Source organism: Phaseolus vulgaris, chromosome 8 (genome assembly GCF_000499845.2).
Source record: "Phaseolus vulgaris cultivar G19833 chromosome 8, P. vulgaris v2.0, whole genome shotgun sequence".
In the NCBI taxonomy this organism is placed as follows: domain Eukaryota; kingdom Viridiplantae; phylum Streptophyta; class Magnoliopsida; order Fabales; family Fabaceae; genus Phaseolus; species Phaseolus vulgaris.
In genome coordinates, this window is record NC_023752.2 from 11592543 (window position 1) to 11615557 (window position 23015).

At 34.6% G+C, this 23015-nt stretch overlaps 1 protein-coding gene across 5 annotated transcripts; it reads left to right on the plus strand.

The window, feature by feature from the left end:
• The first annotated feature begins 2145 nt into the window (after positions 1-2145).
• LOC137823380 (putative serine/threonine-protein kinase) lies at positions 2146-17310 on the plus strand. 5 transcript variants are annotated; one of them, XM_068628485.1, is made up of 6 exons: positions 2146-2679; positions 3565-3668; positions 3781-3991; positions 4187-4424; positions 5279-5429; positions 16716-17310. In XM_068628485.1, the coding sequence occupies exons 1-6, from the start codon at positions 2604-2606 to the stop codon at positions 17073-17075; spliced, it is 1140 nt and encodes a 379-aa protein (XP_068484586.1). In that variant the 5' UTR covers positions 2146-2603; the 3' UTR covers positions 17076-17310. The 5 variants fall into 5 exon arrangements, 1 of the variants encoding a protein (XP_068484586.1); XR_011083119.1 differs by lacking the exons at positions 2146-2679; positions 3565-3668; positions 3781-3991; positions 4187-4424; positions 5279-5429 and adding exons at positions 5452-10012; positions 10184-10305 and having other exon boundaries at positions 16716-16822; XR_011083118.1 differs by lacking the exons at positions 2146-2679; positions 3565-3668; positions 3781-3991; positions 4187-4424; positions 5279-5429 and adding exons at positions 5452-10012; positions 10964-11076 and having other exon boundaries at positions 16716-16822.
• Positions 17311-23015: the final 5705 nt, after the last annotated feature.

Consider the following 23015-nt stretch of genomic DNA (forward strand, 5'->3'; position numbering starts at 1 on the left):
ATTACATTCGAAAATAAGTTGACAAAGATACACTCAATCTGTTTCATGTCAAAAAAATACATCATCACCTGACATCGGAATTAAAAGTATTTTTCTCCCTAATAGAGGTATTAAGTTTTGTTATTTTTTTTTTTTCTGTGCATTTCTATTTAGTCATAAAAACTCTATTGTATATCAATTTTATAGTATAATTTGTCATGTCAATAATATGAGATCAATTTTCTTCTTTTTTGTTTTTTCCTATGTGTTTTGATACTCTTGTGGTTTTTAACTAAACTAATTAGCATGGTGTGTTTCTCATAGTGGAATAATGCTACGATGTTCTTCTTGCTAATTATAATGTTACTGAGAATAAAGGACCACCTTAGGTTTCATTTTGGCATTTCCATTTAAAAAGTTGTATTTCTTTTGGGAATTTTCACCCTTTTTAGTTTTAAAGTAATAATTATTTTATTTTACTAGAAATTTAAAAGATAAATCCTTTTAAGAAAAATTAATCCACGCATGCCATTATTCACAAAAGTTTTAAACGTAACTTTGATTTTCAGTTGGAATAGAATTTAACATTTGTTTGATTTATTGTAAAAGAATTACTTTCATAATTTCCTCTTTAAGATGAGTGCAATGGAAAACCAAACACCCCTGGTCTGATCTGAAAGAAGTATAGAAACAGAGTTCTATGTTTTCTCTCTATCTCATTTTCTTTTTTTTCTTTTTTTTTCCTGAATTCTGACTTATCCTTTATTTGAATTAGGAAATAAATTTGAGATTATTTAAAGAAAAAATGTGAAAAAAGTTAAGTTACTTGAATTAAGATGAATAGAAAAGAAAGTGAATAAAAAGTTTATAAAAATTTGTGAATGATGTAACGAGTGTGATTGAAATTGTATTGTTTTAATGAAAAAATTGTATGATTATAAAGATAATAATAATTATGAATAAAATAATTTGTTTAATTTCAAATTTAAATTTAGGACTAAGGTTGGGGTTGCGGTTAGGAATAAGATAGTAGTTAGAGTTATGATTATGGCATGAGTCAGGGTTACGGTTGGGGTTAAAGGAAGAATAAGGATTAGAGTTAGGATTATGATTAGAATTAAAATTAAGATCATAATTAAAGTTAAGATTAGAGTTAGAATTAGGATTAGAGTTAGGTTAAAGATAGATTTAGAGTTATAGGTTAAGATTAGGGTTAGGATTAGAGTTAGGATTAGGAAATTAAAGTTAAATTTTAAATATTATTATATACATTTACTTTTTCTTATAAAAAATTATATCTACTTTTATTATATTATAATTATATTTTTATTATTAATAATATTTTTTTATTAATAATATTATTAAATACTTTTATTATGTAAATTTATTTAATATTTAATATTTATTTAATATTATTTTATTTTTATATTATATTATATAATATTTTATGTTAACTTATGTAATACTTTCCTTAATTTTTCGAAACGTCTATTAAGGGTAAAACTGTGACGGAGTTCCGAACTTTAAAACAGACAATACCTCTTATGTAGTGATTGATAGTGATGATATCTCAATAGACTTGAGATCAAACATTTTGTGATGATACGTTCAATAGTTTAATTTCACATTGCTTAAGAGTTAAGGTGAAAGATACTTTAAAGACAAAATTGTAATTAAGTTTAGAACTCGAAAGTGTTCAATGAAACTTGAGGTTGAAAGATAACATATAATAGTTTATATATTATATAATTAATTATTTAGAAAATATATATATATAATCATTGTGTGTGTTTTTTTTAATGGATTTCCATAATGAATTATCACCACATGTTTTTATTAGTTTGGTCCACAAAAATGAAGGATACCTAAAGTAACTCATCCACCTATGTGACTTTCTTAGCTTTTCTTCATGCAATAGTGATGAACCAGTTTTTGACTTTCCGTGTTTGCCAATCTACTTAAATTACTGGAAACAAACACATTTGATTATAGCAGATCTATCCAATACTAATCTGGATACAAAAGAGTGTTACTCATAATCTTGGTCTATTCACAACATCTAATCTTGGTCTATTCACAACATCACTCTCCCCGGTCGTGTATTAAATCCATTATTGTTTAGGAACAAAATAAAAATAATAGGAAAGCAAGAAAAAAAAAAGGACAGTAACATGTCTCTTTCACAGTTTAACCCCTACTTCTTTAGATCTTTGTTGTCCCTTCTCTCCGTTGATAGCTTCCTTGACCCTTCATTCATTTTCTATTTACTAAGCATTTATGGATTCACACGTTCCTTCCAACCCTGCAATACTCCTACCTCTAATAAACTATCAACGCTTTGGTCACCTTTCTCTGTGTGAGACTAAAAACCTTACATTTTCAACCTCTTTACGCCTCCATCAGTTGAAAAATTCTGGGTCTAACAGTGAGTCAAACCATGCTGTGAAGGCTTCCCCCCCTGCAGTGTATTCAAGTTTCCAACTTGCTTCTATGTTTTCCAAGGTAGTTGGCTTGAGTGTCTTGTTTTCATCCTTGGTGGTGGTTGATGTGTGAGATAAATTTGAAGGACAAATGTTGTTGGAAGGTTTAATGGGAGCTTAGGAGACTGGAGCCGGGGCATAGTCATGTTTTGTAATTGGTTTGATGCTTTGAATTGTTTTGGAAGGAGGGATGATCCTGCAAACCAGCCACATGAACAAGGTACTAAAAACTAGTATAGCTTTGAATTGCAGCATGGGTCAATTGTTTGTGCAAATTGAATAGGTTGTTGTCTTTGTAATTGTCATTATTCATACCTGCTGGTTCATCCTTCTCTCTCTTGCACCTTTCTATATGTTTCCTGCTGAAAGGGCTACATATGTGTTCTTACGAAGGTTGCAATTGCCCATTTATTGGTAGGAATGAAGGGATGATTTCTTAATGCAGAAACTGCATTTTTGTGGAATGATTTTTCTTTTTTGTCTGTCATATTCCACAATTGAGAACCTGGAGACAACATCATATAAAATTGTTGCAGGTTCTTGAGTGAATTATGGCTAGTGGAAGATTGGATGGATGTTGCTATTAATTACCTTATGCTTTCAAAATTGATTTTGATGTACTGATTGGATAATTTTATTTAATTCCCCCAAGAAAGAAAAGGCTTGATCCTGGTTAATGATGTTTTGAATTATTATTATTATTATTATTATTATTATTATTATTATTATTTCGCTTGTTAATAGTGTTAAATTAAAAAAAAAACTAAGTTTTAGGATGTCATTTTGTGGTATAATTATTGATAGTTATTTTCTTTTTAGTTCTCACTCCCATGCAGAGTCAAAATGGCAAACATGGTCACAATTTGTAGATAGATTCTATGTTTATAACACACCAGGATCTATCTATTTCTGAAAATTATTAATTGAAGGTCAAACACCAGAAGAATTATCATTTATCTCTCTTAAACCACTTTAGTATCCCCAAGTCCTAACTTAATTGACTTGGACATATTTTCCCAAATCTGCATTCTTGATTTCTTTGTACTGTCTTTTTGAAAAATTTGAATCCTGTGATTTATTTAAGTTTATGTTTGTGATCCAACAGTGGTTGCAACTAAAAAGTTTAGCTTTAATTCATTGAGATCAGCAACAAAAGATTTTCATCCATCAAGCAAAATTGGTGGAGGAGGTTATGGAGTTGTCCACAAGGTGAGAGTCATGACTATCAGTTTTTATTTTCCTTCTTTTTTGTTTGTTCTAATGCTTGTCTGCTGGTTGTTTGTTCTAATGCTTGTCTGCTGGTTGTCATTAATATTTGCAGGGAGTTTTAAGGGATGGTACTCAGGTTGCTATCAAGTCTCTTTCTGTTGAGTCTAAACAAGGAACTTATGAATTTATGACAGAAATTGATATAATATCAAATATACGACATCCAAATCTTGTGGAACTGATTGGCTGCTGTATTGAGGATAGCCATCGAGTACTTGTTTATGAGTTTATGGAGAACAATAGCCTTGCAAGCTCTTTGCTTGGTAAATACTAGTACTATATATTTGGATATGATTCTTATACAAGTTTGATTAGTTTGAAAATTTTTAGTGACTTCCCTGTTTTGGTTTGGTTATGGATAATTAGGGGTTTGATAGTTGTTAATACTGCTTAAATAAACTAATCGAGGGGTTATTTATGAATTGATTTATGCTAACGCAAGGAGAACATTTTTACAGGTTCAAAAAGTAAATATGTTTCTCTGGATTGGCCAAAGAGGGCTGCTATTTGTCGTGGCACAGCTTCTGGTCTTTGTTTTCTTCACGAAGAGACTCAACCAAACATTGTTCACAGGGACATCAAGGCCAGTAACATATTGTTGGATGGGAACTTTAATCCGAAAATTGGGGATTTTGGTCTTGCAAAACTTTTTCCTGACAATGTCACCCATGTTAGTACTCGAGTTGCAGGAACTGTGTAAGCACAAGTATATCTATTAATATTTCCATTTATCTAACTGGTGCCAGAATTTTTCCTATTGATAATTGCTTGTATAAGTTTCAGCCTTTCTGTACTCACTGAACACCACTGTTAATCTCAAGACACATATTTTTGAAGGAAAAAATTATCAGTATTCTTAACTTCTATAGTTTCTCATGAATATTTGTAGACAATATTAATACTATTGAACCGAGATTAACTATGGGAACTGATAGTTGATAGTAGAAGAGTTATTAGGGATTGTGTATTATCATAATGTTTAATAATATCTATCTTGTTGGACGTTTTGGGTAGAAAGTTAGGAGCAGTTTCACTATTGAACATGTGGGTAGTAGGGTGTAGTGTAAAAATAAGTGTAATATACTATTTTCATTTTGTGATCATAGAATATTCTCTGTAGTAGACTTTTGTCTGGGACAGCAATTGTGTTTCTATACTGAGTGTGATTTTTGTGCTCAGATTTACATTCGACTAGTTTATCAATCAGTTGGTGTTCTATCAAGTTTTACAGAAAAACTCATGTGATTTCTATAATTTATTGAACAATAGTAATATGTGCTGAGATGTTATGTTTGACACAAAGTAGGATAGCAAATAGAATGGACAGTGAAGGGAGGCTTAAACTAAAAAGTAAGCTGTTCTGTGCAAAAGAAAAACCAAAAGTAACTGTCTGTAATTTCTTATGTTTGTTGGGCTAAATTAGCATCTTTGTAATATGGAAACGTAAGATATTTTATCCTTATCTCACTCATTTTATAGTTACATTGTGATAATTCTTTATAAGAGACTTGGCCATAATATTAAACCCAGTTTACCTTTTTCTGTTGCAGGGGATATCTTGCACCGGAATATGCACTTCTGGGGCAACTTACAAAGAAGGCAGACGTTTATAGTTTTGGGATTCTCATGCTTGAAATAATAAGTGGGAAAAGTAGTAGCAAAGCTGCATTTGAAGAGGACTGTTTGGTTTTGGTGGAATGGGTATATTTTGTTTATTCTCGAGTATGATTAATATTGATTTGATACAATGCATGCCAGGATCTTCTCTTATCTTCTTCAATTTCAAGATATATAGGAGCACATAAAGATAAATAAAGTCATAAATACTAGTAGATGCTTGAGAAGGGGGTTTAATTAAGCCCTACTGTTGCATAATCAGGAGAATTATGTTATAATTAAGTGCAGATTCTATTTTATATTTATTAGGACAGATTTGTTAGTGATTTGATTTGATTTGTACAGCTTTAAACACTCATTATTTCTGGCTTTCATTGCCTATTATTTCTTTCTTTAATTAGGTTGTAAAACAGTCTATAAATAGAGACTGTAATCACATTTGTAAAATATCTCAGAAATATATTTCACTTATTTCTTTCCACTTGGTATCAGAGCTCCTGATCTAGGAGACTCTGCTTCCGCAAATTTTTTTTTAGCCTTCATTGCTGTAATCATTTTCCTTGACAGCCTTCATTGCTGCAATTATTTGTTGGACAGCCTTCATTGCTGCAACTTTCTATTTTCCTTATCCTTTCTCCATTGACCACCACCACCACCTTGCACCATTGACGACCACCACTGCCGTCGCTCGCCGGAAACTGCACCGCTCGCCGGAACTGCCACTGCTCGCCGGAAACCGCCGCTGGCCGCCTGAAACCGCCACCGGAAAATTTTTCCGGCAGATTTTTTTTCCTGTGTGTGTGAACAGGATCAAATTTTGCCAATCTGAAAAACTCAGTTGGTTTTGAACTCTCATGGACTCCCTTAGTAAGCCATCTAGCTATTGTTCCTTTACTATGAGTGGTAAGAGTTCTAGTTTTTTATCCTTTAATGCTTCTAGTACTGAAAATATCTGGATTATAGACTCTGGTGCTACTGATCATATGACACCTCATTCCTCTTCTTTTTCATCCTACACTACTTTATCCGGTAAGCCATATATTACTATTGCTAATGGTTCCACTACCCCCATTAATGGTCGTGGTAACATTCACCTTCAACCTTCATTTCCTTTAAAAAATGTGCTTCATGTTCCCAAACTATCCAATAACCTCTTGTCTATTCAAAAGATTACCCAAGATTTAAATTGTACAGTGGTATTTTTCCCTTCCCATTGTGTTTTTCAGGATCTTGTCACGGGGAAGACTATTGGAATTGCTAAAGAGCAGGGCGGGTTATATTATTTACAGCATGAAGAAAGTAAAAAGGGTGCTAGACTACAGGCACACACTTCTAATCTTCAGCAAGGTCGTGAATCTTGGTCATCCTCTCAGATATGGCTTCAACACAGACGTCTTGGTCATCCTCCATTTAGTACCCTAAAGTCCTTATTTCCTGTTTTATTTACAAAAGTGTCTGCTGAGTCATTTCATTGTGATGTTTGTCAGTTTGCTAAACACCATCGGACAACTTTTCCTCCCAATGGTAATAAAAGTTCTAAACCTTTTGATCTTATTCATTCAGATGTATGGGGACCTTCACCTATTCCTAATATCTCGGGTACAAAATGGTTTGTTTCATTTATTGATGATTGTACTCGGGTTACTTGGTTATTTCTCATGAAAGATAAGTCTGAAGTTTTTCACTTGTTTGTAAAGTTTTACAGAATGATTCAAACACAATTTGAAAGTTCAATTAAGAGATTGCGTTCTGATAATGGAAGAGAATATGTGAACCAAAACCTTTCCAAGTTCCTTGAGGAAAATGGAGTTGTTCATGAATTAACCTGTGTGGACACTCCTCAACAAAATGGGGTTGCTGAAAGGAAAAATCGTCATCTCCTTGAGGTTACTCGAGCTTTACTTTTCCAAACATCTGTTCCTAGATCTTACTGGGGGGAAGCAGTCCTGACTGCCACTTATTTGATTAATAGATTACCCTCTCGGGTTCTAGAGGGTGTTACTCCTATTCAGGTTATGACCACATTCTATCCTTCTATTCCCATGTTGAATAGTCTTCAGAATCGTGTCTTTGGTTGTCCTGCTTTTGTCCATGTTCATAGTCCTAATCGGGGTAAGTTAGATCCTCGTGCCATCAAATGTGTCTTCATCGGTTATGCCCCCTACAAAAAGGGGTACAAATGTTATCATCCTCAAAGTCGTAAAGTTTATATTTCCAAAGATGTCACCTTCCATGAAACAGAGTCTTTCTTTCCTAGTTCTCAGCTTCAGGGGGAGAGTATTCAAGAAGCTGAGGACCTTGAGTTGCCACCTTTTCCTTTGTTACAGGATTTCGTTCTTAGGAAGGATGACAAAGACCCTGCACCAACATCATTACCAGAGAAGAATAATGAAGACAAATATTTTGGAAAACAATATCAGCGAAGGCAACAAGAACCCGTCCTGGTCGAACAGCAACTTCAATTGTCTGAACCGGAGGTAAGAACTCATACCAGTGAGACTCTTGAGGACACCTTAAATACTGCTTTTGAACCTAACCTAAATGATTTACCTATTGCCTTGAGAAAAGAAAAAAGATCTTGTGCCAAATATCCTATATCCCAATTTGTGTCTACAGAAAAACTTTCTATGCAGCACCAGAGTTTTCTTTCAGCTATTGATTCTATCAAAATCCCTACATCGGTACAAGAAGCCTTAAAAGATGATAACTGGATTCGAGCCATGAATGAAGAAATGAGCGCGTTAGAAAGGAATGAGACTTGGGAGATTGTAGAGAGACCAAAAGATAAGAAAGCAGTGGGTTGTAGGTGGATATACACAGTTAAGTATAAGTCTGATGGCACACTGGATCGGTATAAAGCAAGGTTGGTTGCAAAAGGGTACACTCAAACCTATGGGATCGATTATGAGGAGACTTTTGCTCCAGTGGCAAAAATGAATACCGTCAGGATTATTCTCTCCCTGGCGGCACACTTTGGTTGGGCAATGCATCAATTTGATGTTAAAAATGCCTTCTTGCATGGAAGCTTGGAGGAAGAAGTATACATGGAGATTCCACCTGGGTATGGTATTGTTAATGAAGGGAATAAGGCGTGCAGACTTAAGAAGGCCCTATATGGTCTTAAACAATCACCTCGTGCTTGGTTTGGAAGGTTTACTCAAGCTATGGTATCTTTGGGGTACCGACAAAGCCAAGGTGACCATACTCTGTTTATAAAACATTCTCAGAATGGTAAACTCACTCTACTTTTGGTCTATGTAGATGATATGATTATTACAGGTGATGATGAGATTGAAAAACAAAATTTGAGGGAGAGACTAGCTGCTCAATTTGAAATGAAGGATCTTGGGAAGCTGAAGTACTTCCTTGGGATAGAGGTTGCTTACTCGAGACAGGGCATCTTTATTTCTCAAAGGAAATACATCCTTGATCTTCTCAAAGAGATTGGTAAGTTGGGTTGTAAGCCCACTGGAGTGCCAATAGAGCAAAATCATAGGATTGGGAATGATGAGGAAAACCCAAAAGTGGAGAAGACACAATATCAAAGACTTGTGGGAAAACTCATTTATCTTTCACACACTAGGCCAGATATAGCCTATGCAGTTAGTGTGGTTAGTCAATTTATGCATGATCCAAGAGAAAGACACTTGCAAGCAGTAGATAAAATTATTCAGTACTTAAAAGCCTCTCCAGGAAAAGGATTGCTATTCAAAAAGGGGGAAAACTTATCCATGAAAGTATATACTGATGCTGACTATGCAGGATCGATTGTTGATAGGAGATCCACCACAGGCTACTGCATGTTCTTGGGTGGAAATCTGGTGACATGGAGGAGCAAGAAGCAAAATGTAGTTGCAAGATCAAGTGCAGAGGCAGAATTTAGAGCCATGGCTCAAGGGGTGTGTGAACTCTTATGGATGAAGATCATACTTGATGACCTAAAAATAAAATATGAAGCTCCTATGAGTTTGGCATGTGATAATAAGTCCGCTATCAGTATTGCACACAATCCGGTTCAACATGATCGAACAAAGCACGTAGAGATAGACCGACACTTTATTAAAGAAAAGTTGGATGATGGTCTTATAGCCACTGAGTACATCCCTTCAAGACTCCAATTGGCAGATATGTTTACTAAGGGACTTCCCGCAAAACAATTCGAAGATCTTACTTGCAAGTTGGGAATGATAGATATACATTCACCAACTTGAGGGGGAGTGTTGCATAATCAGGAGAATTATGTTATAATTAAGTGCAGATTCTATTTTATATTTATTAGGACAGATTTGTTAGTGATTTGATTTGATTTGTACAGCTTTAAACACTCATTATTTCTGGCTTTCATTGCCTATTATTTCTTTCTTTAATTAGGTTGTAAAACAGTCTATAAATAGAGACTGTAATCACATTTGTAAAATATCTCAGAAATATATTTCACTTATTTCTTTCCACTCCTACAAAACGTTATCTTGTATAACAAACTTAAAACTGAAACTTGACAAAGAATGCTGATAAAACTTTTAGCAGACAGGTAATTGATAAACCCAGAAAATCAGAGGCTTAGCAATATCAATTAAAATAAAGAAGATAGAAAGAGAAGGAGCTTGTGCAGCTGGTTTTATACTGGTTTGGCCAGGTTGGAACTTACATCCAGTCCCCAACAAGAGGTGAGATTCTCACTACTCACTACTCACTACTCAGCAGCAAGTATTGTTTGAGTTTTGGCCTATTCTGCCTAGTTACAGTATACCAGTTCACACACTCAGCACAATGGTTACTTACTAACCTACAATTTAGAACAGAAGTTAGAAATTTCAGCCTAACAGCATAGTTATCAGTAACGAGCATAGCAGTGTGGAGCAGCCTACACAGTTTGTGAACTGGAGCTAGAAGGAGGCTTTATGGAAAACCTATTTTTTCCCTCACAACAACATTGTTTTAGGGGATTTTTAGGGACAAGGTTGAAACTTCCCTACCCATTAATTTACAAAACTCTTAGTTGTATGCAGTTTTCCTTGTTTGATATCCATACTGTTTGACTAACACCCACCCATCTCCAACGTTATTTCTAGTAACACCCATTTCCCATTTCATTTGTCTAGTGTGAACTCTAAACTCTCTACTTCCTTTATTCTTTCCTCATTGCTTCACCCAACCTCACTTTTTACTGAATGCTTGTATTATGTTATGTATTTGAAATATGATTAGTCTTTTGATTTTTGTTTATTTCATTGACTTTTTTATTGTTATTTACTTGTATTTTTTTTGTAAAACCTATGACATTTTATTTGTTTATTACAAATATGTCACTAATTGGGTACTTTTTTTTAAAAAAAATGAGCATTTGTATGCATATTACAGTTGCCATCTTAATATGTGCTGTAGCATTTTGATAACTATGCCCCTAGGCTTTACAACACGAGTGAAATAAAGGCCTTACACTCTAAGGTGTTTTCTCACAAGAAGCATACTAGAGGATTTTGAATGGGCAGAGCAGCACATAGTTCTGGGTGCTATTTGTTCTTCTCTATTTTTTCTCTTATTGGATATTTAAAAATATTTGAGATCAGTGGCTTTGAGGCTGTCTCCCTGGTAACAGAACATTTTTTCAATTGAAGATTTTGTCCTCTAGAAAGATGGAGGATGTCCTGAATCATTTCCAATGGACCAGCCATCCAACCCTTATATGAAACCTTGAAGCACAGATTTTGGGGTAACAAACTTCTAGAAGGTTCTGGAACATTATAGATAGATATTTTTTGTCAGGATTTTTTTCTGATAGATTTCCCATGACTATCATCTTGTTAGCTATCTTATATCAGATTCATTTCAAGCATAAACTTGTTCAGTAATTCTGAGTGTTTATTTTAGGGTTCCTCAGCAGCTCATTGATGGCTTGCTTTCCAAAATCATTTAATTTATACATGAGAATCTTCCACTCTTTATAAGTTGAACTTCTTAAGGAACCTTCAAATCATTTCATAAGTTGACATAATGCATTCTGGATCATGTTGCTAAATTTGATATTAATTCTCCAAATCCTGTATTAAGAAGTTTTTGGCACAGATCAAGTATAGTTATTATCGTAGTCATTAAGGGCATTTTATTTTATCATTGCTTAGCATGGGTAGGTAAAGTGAGGATTCTTGAACTAACACTAAATCATCAGAAGTTGGATGTAGTAGCTTTACTTGTAAAACAAGCAATCACTCACTCACACTTAAATTCTCTCTAAAAGAAACACTCTTCTTGTAATTTTCTCTATTGTATTTCTTTCTGTGGTACATCTTACAAATGAGAGAGCATCCTTTTTATAGGCTTTAGGAAGCTCTTCTAGAAAGATCTACATTATGACCTTAAAATCCCACTAACAACATAATTAAAAACCCACTTACAACTTTTGACCTTTCACCTATCCAAACCCTCATTCTATAATATTCTAGTAACTTCTAATTTTAAAACCCACAAACTAACATTTAAAGTTTATTCAACAAAACTCCCCCATAAACTTAAATGTTTCTACTATCCATCATGCCAATCATCTTCTTGTATTTGTCGAAAAAGACTTTCGGTAGCGGTTTTGTGAAGATATCAGCAACTTGATCTTGACTTGCCACATGCACCAATTCCACACTTCCTTTCTTCACATGATCATGAATAAAGTGAAAACGAACGTCAATGTGTTTGCTTCTTTCATGGTTCACTGGGTTCTTTGCCAACTCAATTGCTGATTTGTTGTCAACTTGAATCACAGTTGCATCTAGTTGCTTTAGCTCCATCTTACTCAACAAGTTTCTCAGCCATATCGCATGACATACACACCAAGATGCTGCCACATATTCAGCTTCACACGTTGATAGCGTCATGATCGGTTGCTTCTTTGAAAGCCAAGAAAATGCTGTGTTGCCCATAAAGAATACATATCCCGATGTACTTTTTCGATCATCTATGTCTCCACACCAATCACTGTCAGAGTAACCCACCAACTTGTAATCTTCTGCTTTTGAGTAGAACAATCCAAGTGATACAGTACCTTGGATGTACCGTAGGACTCGCTTCAACGCCTTCCAATGTGAGTAAACTGGTTCCTCCATGAATCGACTTATTATGCCGACACTTAATGAAAGATCCGGCCTCGTGCATGTGAGATAACGAAGGCTTCCTACCAAACTCCGGTATCTACTTGCATCGACACGTTCTCCTCCATCGAACTTTGAGAGTTTTGCACCTGGTTCCATTGGTATTGATACTGGGTTGCAATTTTCCATCTTGTACTTCTTCAAAATCTCTTTTGCATATGTCTCCTGTGATACAAAAATACCCGTCTCTTTTTGTCTAACCTCCAAGCCAAGGAAAAACTTCATCAATCCCAAATCTGTCATCTCAAATTCCCGTCTCATTGTGCCCTTAAACTCTTCTATCATCTCATTATTGTTACCCATAAAAATGAGATCATCAACATAAAGAGCAACAAATATCATGTTACCTCCATTGTTCTTTGCGTAAAGAGCATGCTCGTAAGGACATTGCTTGAACCCGTTCTCCTTGAAGTATGTATCGATACGAGTATTGCATGCCCGCGGTGCTTGCTTCAACCCGTAAAGTGCCTTCTTCAATTTTAGCACCTTCTTCTCCTCTCCGATTTTCATGTACCCAGGTGGTTGTTCGATGTAGACTTCTTCTTCAAGCACACCATTCAAGAATGCCGACTTGACATCCATTTGAAATATCGGCCATTTAAATTGAGCCGCTTGGGAAATGAGCAATCGAATTGTCTCCATTCTTACAACGGGAGCAAACACCTCATCGTAGTCAATTCCCTCCTTTTGTTTGTATCCCTTCGCAACGAGTCGCGCCTTGTACCTCTCTATCTCGCCTTGAGCATTCATCTTTTTCTTGAATATCCACTTCACACCAATGGACTGACTTCCCTCTGGCAATTCTGTTAGCTCCCATGTGTTGTTGCGGTCAATCGTTTTAATCTCCTCATCCATGGCAGTTTGCCACTTCTTGTCTCGCACCGCCTCTTCAAAGCTGATATTTTCAGCATCTGCCAAAAGACATACTAGGTGTACCTCATTTGTCGAATCATACAAATCATGCAAACTTCGAATTTTAGGTTGTCGTGGTTCATCTTCATCATCGGTTGTTTCGGAATTTATACTTGTTGGTGATGATTCTCCAACTTCAATCATAACCTCTGAAGAATTGTTCCAATCCCACTCGCTTGCTTCATTTATTTGCACATCACGACTCACCGTCACCTTCTTGCTTATTGGATCAAGTAGCTTGTACCCTTTTGTCTTCTCATCATACCCAATAAAAACATACCTTTTGCTTTTGTCTTCGAGCTTCATTCTTCGTTGATCTGGTACGTGTGCATAAGCCACACTACCAAACACTTTGAGATGAGAAACTGTTGGCTTTTGTTCGCTCCATGCCTCTTGTGGTGTTTGATCATCTAACTTCACATGTGGACATCGATTTTGCACATAGATGGCGCATTGCACAGCTTCCGCCCAAAATTCCTTTGGCATCTTTTTGCTCTTAAGCATTGATCAAACCATGTCGAGAATGGTCCGATTCTTCCTCTCGGCCACACCATTTTGTTGAGGAGTGTATGGTGCAGTTAGAAATCGCCTTATGCCTTGCTCCTCGCAATACTCCATGAAAGCCGTTGAAGTATACTCGCCACCTCTATCAGATCGTACAACTTTGATCTGTTTATCAGTTGTCCTCTCCACCATCACCTTGAACTTTTTGAACATCTCAAATGCCTCGGATTTTTCTTTCAGAAAGTAAACCCAAGTTTTCCGTGAGAAATCATCAATGAAGGTAATGAAATACCTTTTACCGCTGAAGGACTCTGGAGTAATTGGTCCACATATGTCGGTATGAATCAATTCGAGAGGCTGCTTAGCCCAATATTGAGCCTTCTTTGGAAACGAGGTTCTCACATGCTTGCTGAGCACACATTCTTCACAAAATTTTCCCTCGTAGTCCATGTTGGGTAGCCCGTGCACCATATTCTTCTTCGCTAACTCTTTTAGGCCACCATGATGTAGGTGACCAAAACGGAGATGCCACAATGATGCCTTATCTTCTATGTTGACTTGCAAACATTTTTCTCGTATGCTTCTCAAATTCAGCTTGTACATCCGATTTCTTGCCATCTCGATTCGAGCAACCAAACGCCCTTTCTTGTCCTTCAAGTGTAGTAGCCGATCTTTCAAAAATATCGAGTAACCTTTCTCCGTGAGTTGTCCCATACTCAAAATATTGATCTTGAGGTCTGGTACGTAATAAACATCTTGGAGTGACCCAATTAAGCCATCATTTTGTAAGTAGCAAACTGTACCTCGGCCTTTGACCTCCACCTTTGATGCATCTCCAAATGAAACATGACCATCTTCAATCTTTTGCATATCTTTGAATAGGTACTCGTGACCGCACATATGGTTGCTTGCTTCTGAGTCGAGGTACCACAAAGTGTCATTGTTAATGTTGACTTCATCTTGAGCCATCAAGAGAACACCTTCATTTGTTTCGACTTCCAAGGCTAGGTTGGTTGTTTCTTCTATCTTTATATCAGCACGACAATCTTTTGCAAAATGCCCCACTTTACCACAATTGTAACATTTGTCAGAGTTACAATCCTTCGCATAGTGACCATATTTGTGACATTTGTAGCACTCGATGTTGGAATAATTCGATCGGCCGCCTCTTCCTCTACCACGTCCTCTTCCACGCCAATTTGGTTGGCTCGACTGTTCCTTCTCCTTATAGTACCCTTCATGGTTGCTGCCTTTTCCACCACGACCGTTTCCACGACTTCCACGACCACGCCCTCTATATTGAGAATTTTGATGATAGAGTACCTTTTCGTCTTTGATTGACGCCTTGGTTTGAAGTGTTTGCTCGAGTGTTTCCTTCTTCTTCTTCTTCTTTCGTTGCTCGTGTGCCTCGAGAGAACCGGCGAGCTCGTCGACTGTGAGCGTCGCAAGGTCCTTTGACTCTTCTATCGCGCACACAATACTCTCAAAATTGTCTGTTAATGTTCTCAAAATTTTCTCCACAACTCGTGCATCGGTCAGAGTTTCACCGTTTCGGTTGAGTTGATTCACCACAGCCTGTACACGCGTGATGTAGTTAGATACACTTTCTGACTCCATCATCTTCATGTTCTCCAACTCGCCACGCAGAGTTTGTAGACGCACTTGCTTAACTCGGTCAGCTCCTTTGAACACCTTCTCCAATATGTCCCATGCTTCCTTTGAAGTGGACGCACCAGCAATCTTCTCAAAAATTGCCTCATCAACAGCTCTATACAACATGTACAAAGCTGCCTTATCTTTCGATCGCGTCTCTTTCAACGCCTTGGTTTGAGCCGCCGTATAACCCGTGGTATTTGTTGGTTCTTCAAAACCTTCTTCGACCACCTTCCATGAATCCTGAGAACCGAGAAGAGCTTTCATTTGAATGCTCCAATTGTCATATTTGGTCGCCTTCGTTAACCGTGGTAGCGGTATTTGACCCGTCACATTCGCCATTGGCTCTTGATACCAAAATTGTAAAACAAGCAATCACTCACTCACACTTAAATTCTCTCTAAAAGAAACACTCTTCTTGTAATTCTCTCTATTGTATTTCTTTCTGTGGTGCATCTTACAAATGAGAGAGCATCCTTTTTATAGGCTTTAGGAAGCTCTTCTAGAAAGATCTACATTATGACCTTAAAATTCCACTAACAACATAATTAAAAACCCACTTACAACTTTTGACCTTTCACCTATCCAAACCCTCATTCTATAATATTCTAGTAACTTCTAATTTTAAAACCCACAAACTAACATTTAAAGTTTATTCAACATTACTATCACATCTTGTTTTCCTAGCCTAATAGGACTATCATTGTGAAGTTGAAATTTGTGGCTTCTCATGTATAATAGAGCCTCTTCCAAAATGTGATTTAATGCATGTATAGATGCTCAATCCTCCCTATAATCAATTGAACAGAGTTGATTAAATTATTTTGCTGGTATATGTGAGAATCTAATTAATAAAAGATAAGAAAATATTACATTGTGTGATATTAAACATTGCCTAGCCAAAAAAATCAAAATGCACAACACAATGAAACAACAACAAAAGTTCCCACTTAATGAGGTTGGTTATATGGATGGTGCAACACCATTCAGCACTCTTAAAGATCAGATTTTCAGATAAATTAGTTATCATGAGATCTCTCTTAACAACTTCCTCCAGTGTCTTTCTTAGTCTATTGATGTTACCTTTTTTATTATTGTTGATCATAAAAAAATAGCAGAAATATATTCATTTCTCCTAATTCATCACCATTCATGCATGCAGGCTTGGAAGCTGAAGGAAGAAAATAGGCTTCTAGACCTTGTTTATTCAGAACTAAGTGAGTATGATGAGAGTGAGGTGTATCAGTTCCTTGTGGTGGCTCTATTTTGCACCCAATCAGCTGCTCAGCATAGACCAAGCATGAAACAAGTATTGAAAATGCTTTCCAAGGAAGTTCATCTTAATGAGAAGGCATTGACTGAGCCTGGAATATACAGATGGCACAGCACTGGAAAAAGGGGTGGTTCTTTGAATGAGACATCATCTCAGGCAATCAAGTACAGAAAAACTGAAAATCCACATGAAGCAGCTTCAACCCACTTTAGTGGTACAGATATTATGACAGATATGCTCCCAAGATGATGAAATGGTTGCATGTGCACCTGGTGTTACGTAACATAATAGTGGAATGTGATAATATTTATCATTGTAGTTTTTAGGAATAAGATCAATGTGTTTCCAAAGGGAAATATAAGATCATGGAAGGAAAGGCCTTCTTTCATCAACATGTATATGTGTGTGTGTGCTTTATGCATATTTCCACTTTGCTATTTATTTCTTTCTGTTCTTAATAGTATGATAATAGTCTTGTTTCTTATCTTTTTTATGCAGTGTTTAAATTTTTTTCTTTTTACATTGTTTATTGTTTATTAGATGCACTATACCACTGTACAGTGTTTCTAGGGAGTATAAGTGTGAAACACGTGTTACATGTTATGGGAAAATTTGGTATTAGACGTTTTTGTGAAACAAGATGTTATGTTGTTAAAGACTTAAAAATGTTGATTACATTGTGAGCAATTATTTACTGTATTGAGAGAGTAACAATTGAATTAATGTATGTGGTGGATGTTTCTTGTACTAATGAATTTCTCCTTTAATTTCACAACATTTATATTGTTTGTATTTATTTAATTAGCTAATTTATTAAACTTTTTAAAATAAAAGATCAGCAGCTTAGATGTTTTCAATTAAACAGGTTTTTTTTTAAAAAAGTCTTGACTTAATTAACAAATTGACCCAGCCTAACTTGTCTTTTGCGTGATAAGCTTTACTTTACTTAAAGAAGAGTTCACAAGATTTATTTTGATTCCATCAATTTTCACCTTTATTGGACTTTTTGTTTAAATTATAAATTTTAAGTAAGGGAGATAAAAATAATAATAAACACTAATATTATATTATTTAAGACATATTAATACGAAGGTGGCCACAGCAAACCAAGAAAATTCATTGTGACTCAAATAAAGAAGATGAAGATAGCACCTACGAAAAGGATAAAATCAGAAAAGGAAGAGAAGAGAGAAAACAAGGAGAGAAAGAACAACATATGTATTATTCACGCTTCTAGGAATACAATAGAATGTCTGATATATACTAAACAAAAACAGAGAAAAAAAAGAGAAAAAAAAAACAAGACTAAAAGAAATGGGTTAATACTAAGAAGCCCAAAATAAAAGTAGCTTAAAAAAAACTGAAACACATATAGTTTATCAATCCCCTCAAGTTGGAAATAGATATCTATTGAGTCTGAGCTAAAAGTTTTGGTAAAGATGTCAACAACTTACATGAAAGATGAAATTTGAAGCAATTTGAGGAGACCAATGTAGAGTTTTCCTATATAATATGGCAGTCAATTTTGATATGCTTTGTTATTTCATGAAAGATCTAATTAGAAGCAATATGGATGGCAGAATTGTTGTCACAATATAGAACAGCAGGTTGAGTATAGGGCACATAAAGATCTTGAAGAAGATAAGTTATCCATTGAATCTCATAAGTGATGGTTGCAAAAGCATGGTATTCAACCTCTAAAGAGCTTTTGGAGATAGTCTACTATTTTTTTATTTTCAAGATATGAGAGAATCTCCCAGGTAAATAGAGAATCTTGTTATAGACTTCTGAGACTATGTTGCTTGCATTCTATTTGAAGATATCAACGAGAATATGTTATTGTTGTGGCATTATGCGAATATCTCCAATTTCATGACCTTTTTTATTTTTCTCAGGGAAGTTTCCATCAATAAAAGTGTTATTGTTAATCTGAGAGGGTTTAGTACCACAAAGCATGTGACTTAGAGGGTGTCCATGTTTCTAATAACAAGAATATGGTATAGGCGTTGATGACTTTTTTTACGGCAAGTGTACCACGTCATAAGTAATAATTTGTCTCTAAGGACGAATATCGAACCCACAAGGAATAATTGACTTATCAAGTATAAGATTCACTAAATAGAAAACAAAATAATAAAGTTTGTTGGAAGTTTATTATGTGTGATTGCAAGAATTATAAAGAAAGCAAAGTAAAGAGTTTGTTGGTTCACATTGGAAAATCTGGATTGGGGTTCATCCTTCTTACTCTTTTGTAGTTTGAAAAACATAACAATATGTTATCCTTTAATTGATGTTAATGCTCATATAAAATTCATTTATATCGATTTCTCGCATATAAAATTATTAAGAGAGTCTTCTAAATATCAATTCCTCACATATTTATAAAAACTCTTTATCGTTATGATTAAATGTTGATAGCAATTAACATTTCAAATTTATTCCTAACATTCAAATATGTTAAGCATTATCCTTTAGGTCAGAAACTTGGAAGTACTTTTCAGTCAAATCTAAGGATCAAAATCATGGTAAACAAGCTTTATGAATAAAATGACAATATCAATCAAACAATCAAGAACAAAATATTATATTTAAATACCACCTCAATAATACATAAAAGTTTTGAACAAATTACTCTCAATCGCAAACAGTAGAATTAGTCACTCATGTTGGTCATTACAAGCATGGAAAACAAGAAAGAAGATCCATGATGTTTCTCCTTGACGGTTACCTCCTCTAGGGTTTTCTAACACCTTCTATTGTCACAATTGATGTCTAGGGTTGTGTCACACGCCTCATATTTAACCTAGTTGGGATTGGGCTAAGTGACTTCTCGTATGGGCGTGATTGGGTTTGTCTGGGCGAGTTGGACGAAAACAAGTCCAACGTCTCTGAAGTGATCTCGCTTGGGTTGCTGAGCTCGCGAGGCGAGTGTTTGAGCATTCTAACTTTCTCTTTTTTTTATCTTTGTATATTCTCCTTTTTCTCTTTCATCTCCATTTTTTCCCTAGAATCCTGAAATTAACACACAAATTTGGGAATAAATAGTTCTTACACAAAATATGTAAAAAAATTTAAATTCATATATTAGGGCTTATATTATAGTTATTTTTGTTGATCAAGGATGATCTTGAAGCTTTGATGTCTCCAAATCCATGGTGTTTGATGAAGGGTTGGAGTTGTTGTTTGTGTGGGTGGGTTTTGGGTAGAATGATGTGTAATCCACTCTTTGTTTGAATCTAAAATAGTTTGGAATCAAAACCTTTTTGAAAAAGATTGTTTTATGAAGAAGTGGAAAAACAACTTGTTGTTTTGTCGTTTCAATCTGTTGTTTAACACTTAGATGTTTTTGACAAGGGTTTGAAGTTGTTTGACTTGGTTGACTTTGTTGTCAAACCAATTCAATCGGTTGTTTCGTGAATTCAACCGATTGTTTGTTGAAAATTCATAACAAAATTTTTGTTATGTTTGCAAATCAGCTTTAAATGTTTTCTAACTGAATAGGCTCCTACTTTAAATGTTTTTAACAGCTTTTGGAGTATTTAAAGAGGCTGTTATACTCTCTTAAAGTTGGATAACAGTTTTGAGACATTTGTGAAAGTGTGAAAACAGATTTGAGTTTTCAAGATTTGCATTAAAGCTTTTGGGTTTTCTCAAAGAAATGGAATAGGATTGTTGTAATATTTTGATTTGATCTTCATCAGGTGTAATCCTTTCTGAATCTATTGTATTTCTGAACATTGGTGTGTAAGTGCAGAATCAAAGGGTGTTCTGATTTCTGTGGTGTTTGTGTGCCAAAGGAAGTGTGTGACTTGAGGTGTTCAAGGTCACTTCTTTGGTGGTGTGTTTGTAATCTGGATTTTGATTGCATAATAGATACCCAATGGTTTCTCAGGACTGGATGTAGCTCTTGGGATAAGAGTGAACCAGTATAAATTGCTTGTGTGTTTTTCTCTTACCCTGTACTCATTTAATTCTGCTTTTAAGTTGTTTTTAATTCTGCTGATGTAAACATTGGTTGAATCGCAAAAACAACCGGTTGATTTTCTGTTAATCAACTTAAATAGCTTTAATTGATTGTTTTATGAATTTCTATATCTATGATTCTGCTTTGAACTTCATTATATCTTCAAAGTTTACGAAAATCTTTCATAAACAATTCACCCCCCCCCCCCTCTTGATTAAGGTCATATATTCTAACAATTTTATCAATTAATATCCATAAGTATCTATATTTTAATATGAAATATGACACTTACGAGATGTTTCTACCACATTGAGTACAAACTTTTCTATTACCACTATTCTTGAAAAAAAAAATTACTATCTGGAAAACCATTTTTCGACAAAAAGTGACTTCACTATGACCATTTTTTCCAGAAAAGGAACATGTGACAAGACACAATATTATTGTTAACACTAGGATTAACAATATTAATATTTGAAACTAAGAGATTACTATTCATTTGACGTTTTTCTTAGCCACAAAAGAAAATATTTTGGTTATTGGGGAATAGTTCCAAAAGAAGCACATGTGATTTGATGTTATTATATTGATCATTCAAGCCACGAAGAAATTGTATGGCTTGGTCTTCTTGTTTTCTTTGAGAGATTATAGACGAGACAAAACAAGTGCACTTAATTTAATAAGAGCAGATCATATCAAGTCTAAATTCTCAAGCTCATTCCAAATTATTCTTAACTTGGTAAAAAAATTGTAATAGAAATGGCACTTTGACTCAGAGAAGACGCTTCCATTTGTAAATCTAAAATCCGAGAGAGGTCTCCTTGGGAGTATCTTGTTTTTCGATCATTCCATATGTCAAGAGTTATATTCATCCATATTATGCTTTGCCTTATAGGGAGAGAGACGAAGTGGACCAACCACGAAACAACCACATTGTTGCAATGACTCCATGCAGAGAAAGAATGATCAGACCTTTTAGTCTAGAAGTGGTACCAAGAACGAATTCAACCTTGTTTTTAGCACTAAGTATCGTGATGACGAAATTGTTTTCACGAGTGATAGTTTGTCTCGTTGAGAACATGTCAAACGAGAGGAGCAACAAGATTCTCATTAGGATGGAGGTAGAAAAACTTTGTGCCAAATGTTCTTCCACCATATCTACAAAAAAAATGTAAACAATAATTAAAAGAAATTAGACTAAAAAATGGAGAAAGACAAAGCTATGATACCATAATACGAAAGTGACCACAACAAAGTAAGAAAATTTGTTGTGAGTCAAATGAAAGAAGATGAAGATAGCACCTTTGAAGACAGAAAAATCAAAAACGCTTGAACAAGGATGAACGAAAAAACTAGTGAAAAAATAAGAAAAAAATAGATATGAAAAATAAGATCTATATTGTTCACGCTTCTAAAATATAATAAAAGGTCTAATATATTACCAAACAAAGAAAAAAACTAAAAAGACAAGCCTAGAAAAAAATAGGCAAAGAAACCAAAATAGAAACAAGTTTCAATTTATGATATATTACAATATATTGATAAGATTGACGTGTGATAAAATGTCCAACGCTAATAATTATTTATATAATATAATTCCAAGGTAATTTTGAAAATAAATTATGATATGATAAAAGAATATATCAATGAATATTAGGAGATAATGAAAAAACAAAAAAACTAATCTTAAAAGCCCTCAAAAGGGTTTTTCATACAGTCTACATTTTTCTTGTCACTCTCATATGAGTATATTAGGATTTAAATATTGTTTGGATGATGATAAGAAATAAGAGAAAGAAATATGAATTTTTTTACTTAAGCTAAAATTTAGTTATGTAGAAGTTAAAAATAAAAATTTAGAGAAATTATATGATAGAATTTTTGTAAATGAATTATATACAAATTAAATTTTATTTAAGAAGAACTTTATTTTATTTTTCTCGCAAAATTTCATAAAAACTTAGTTCAAACATGTTCTGAGTGACCTTTCTAAACAAATGTGTGAATATACTGTGTTATTTGTCCACTCACACACCAACGTTCTCATATTTGTAATTTTTATTCTCTCCCAAAAAGATAGAACTGATCTGTGCGTTTTGTTTTATGAAAGGTGCAGAAAATATAAATATCAAGAAAGAGATTTTTTTTATACAAAAATGATGAGAAAGATACAATCACATAATGGATTGTAACGTAAATATTTTATCAATATTTATACAATAAGT

Coding starts and splice junctions, on each gene's coding strand:
- LOC137823380 (XM_068628485.1), top strand. CDS start 2,604: ATGTTTTGTAATTGGTTTGATGCTTTGAATTGTTTTGGAAGGAGGGAT. Junction 4,425..5,278: donor ACTCGAGTTGCAGGAACTGT/GTAAGCACAAGT, acceptor TTTCTGTTGCAG/GGGATATCTTGCACCGGAAT. Junction 5,430..16,715: donor GTTTGGTTTTGGTGGAATGG/GTATATTTTGTT, acceptor TCATGCATGCAG/GCTTGGAAGCTGAAGGAAGA.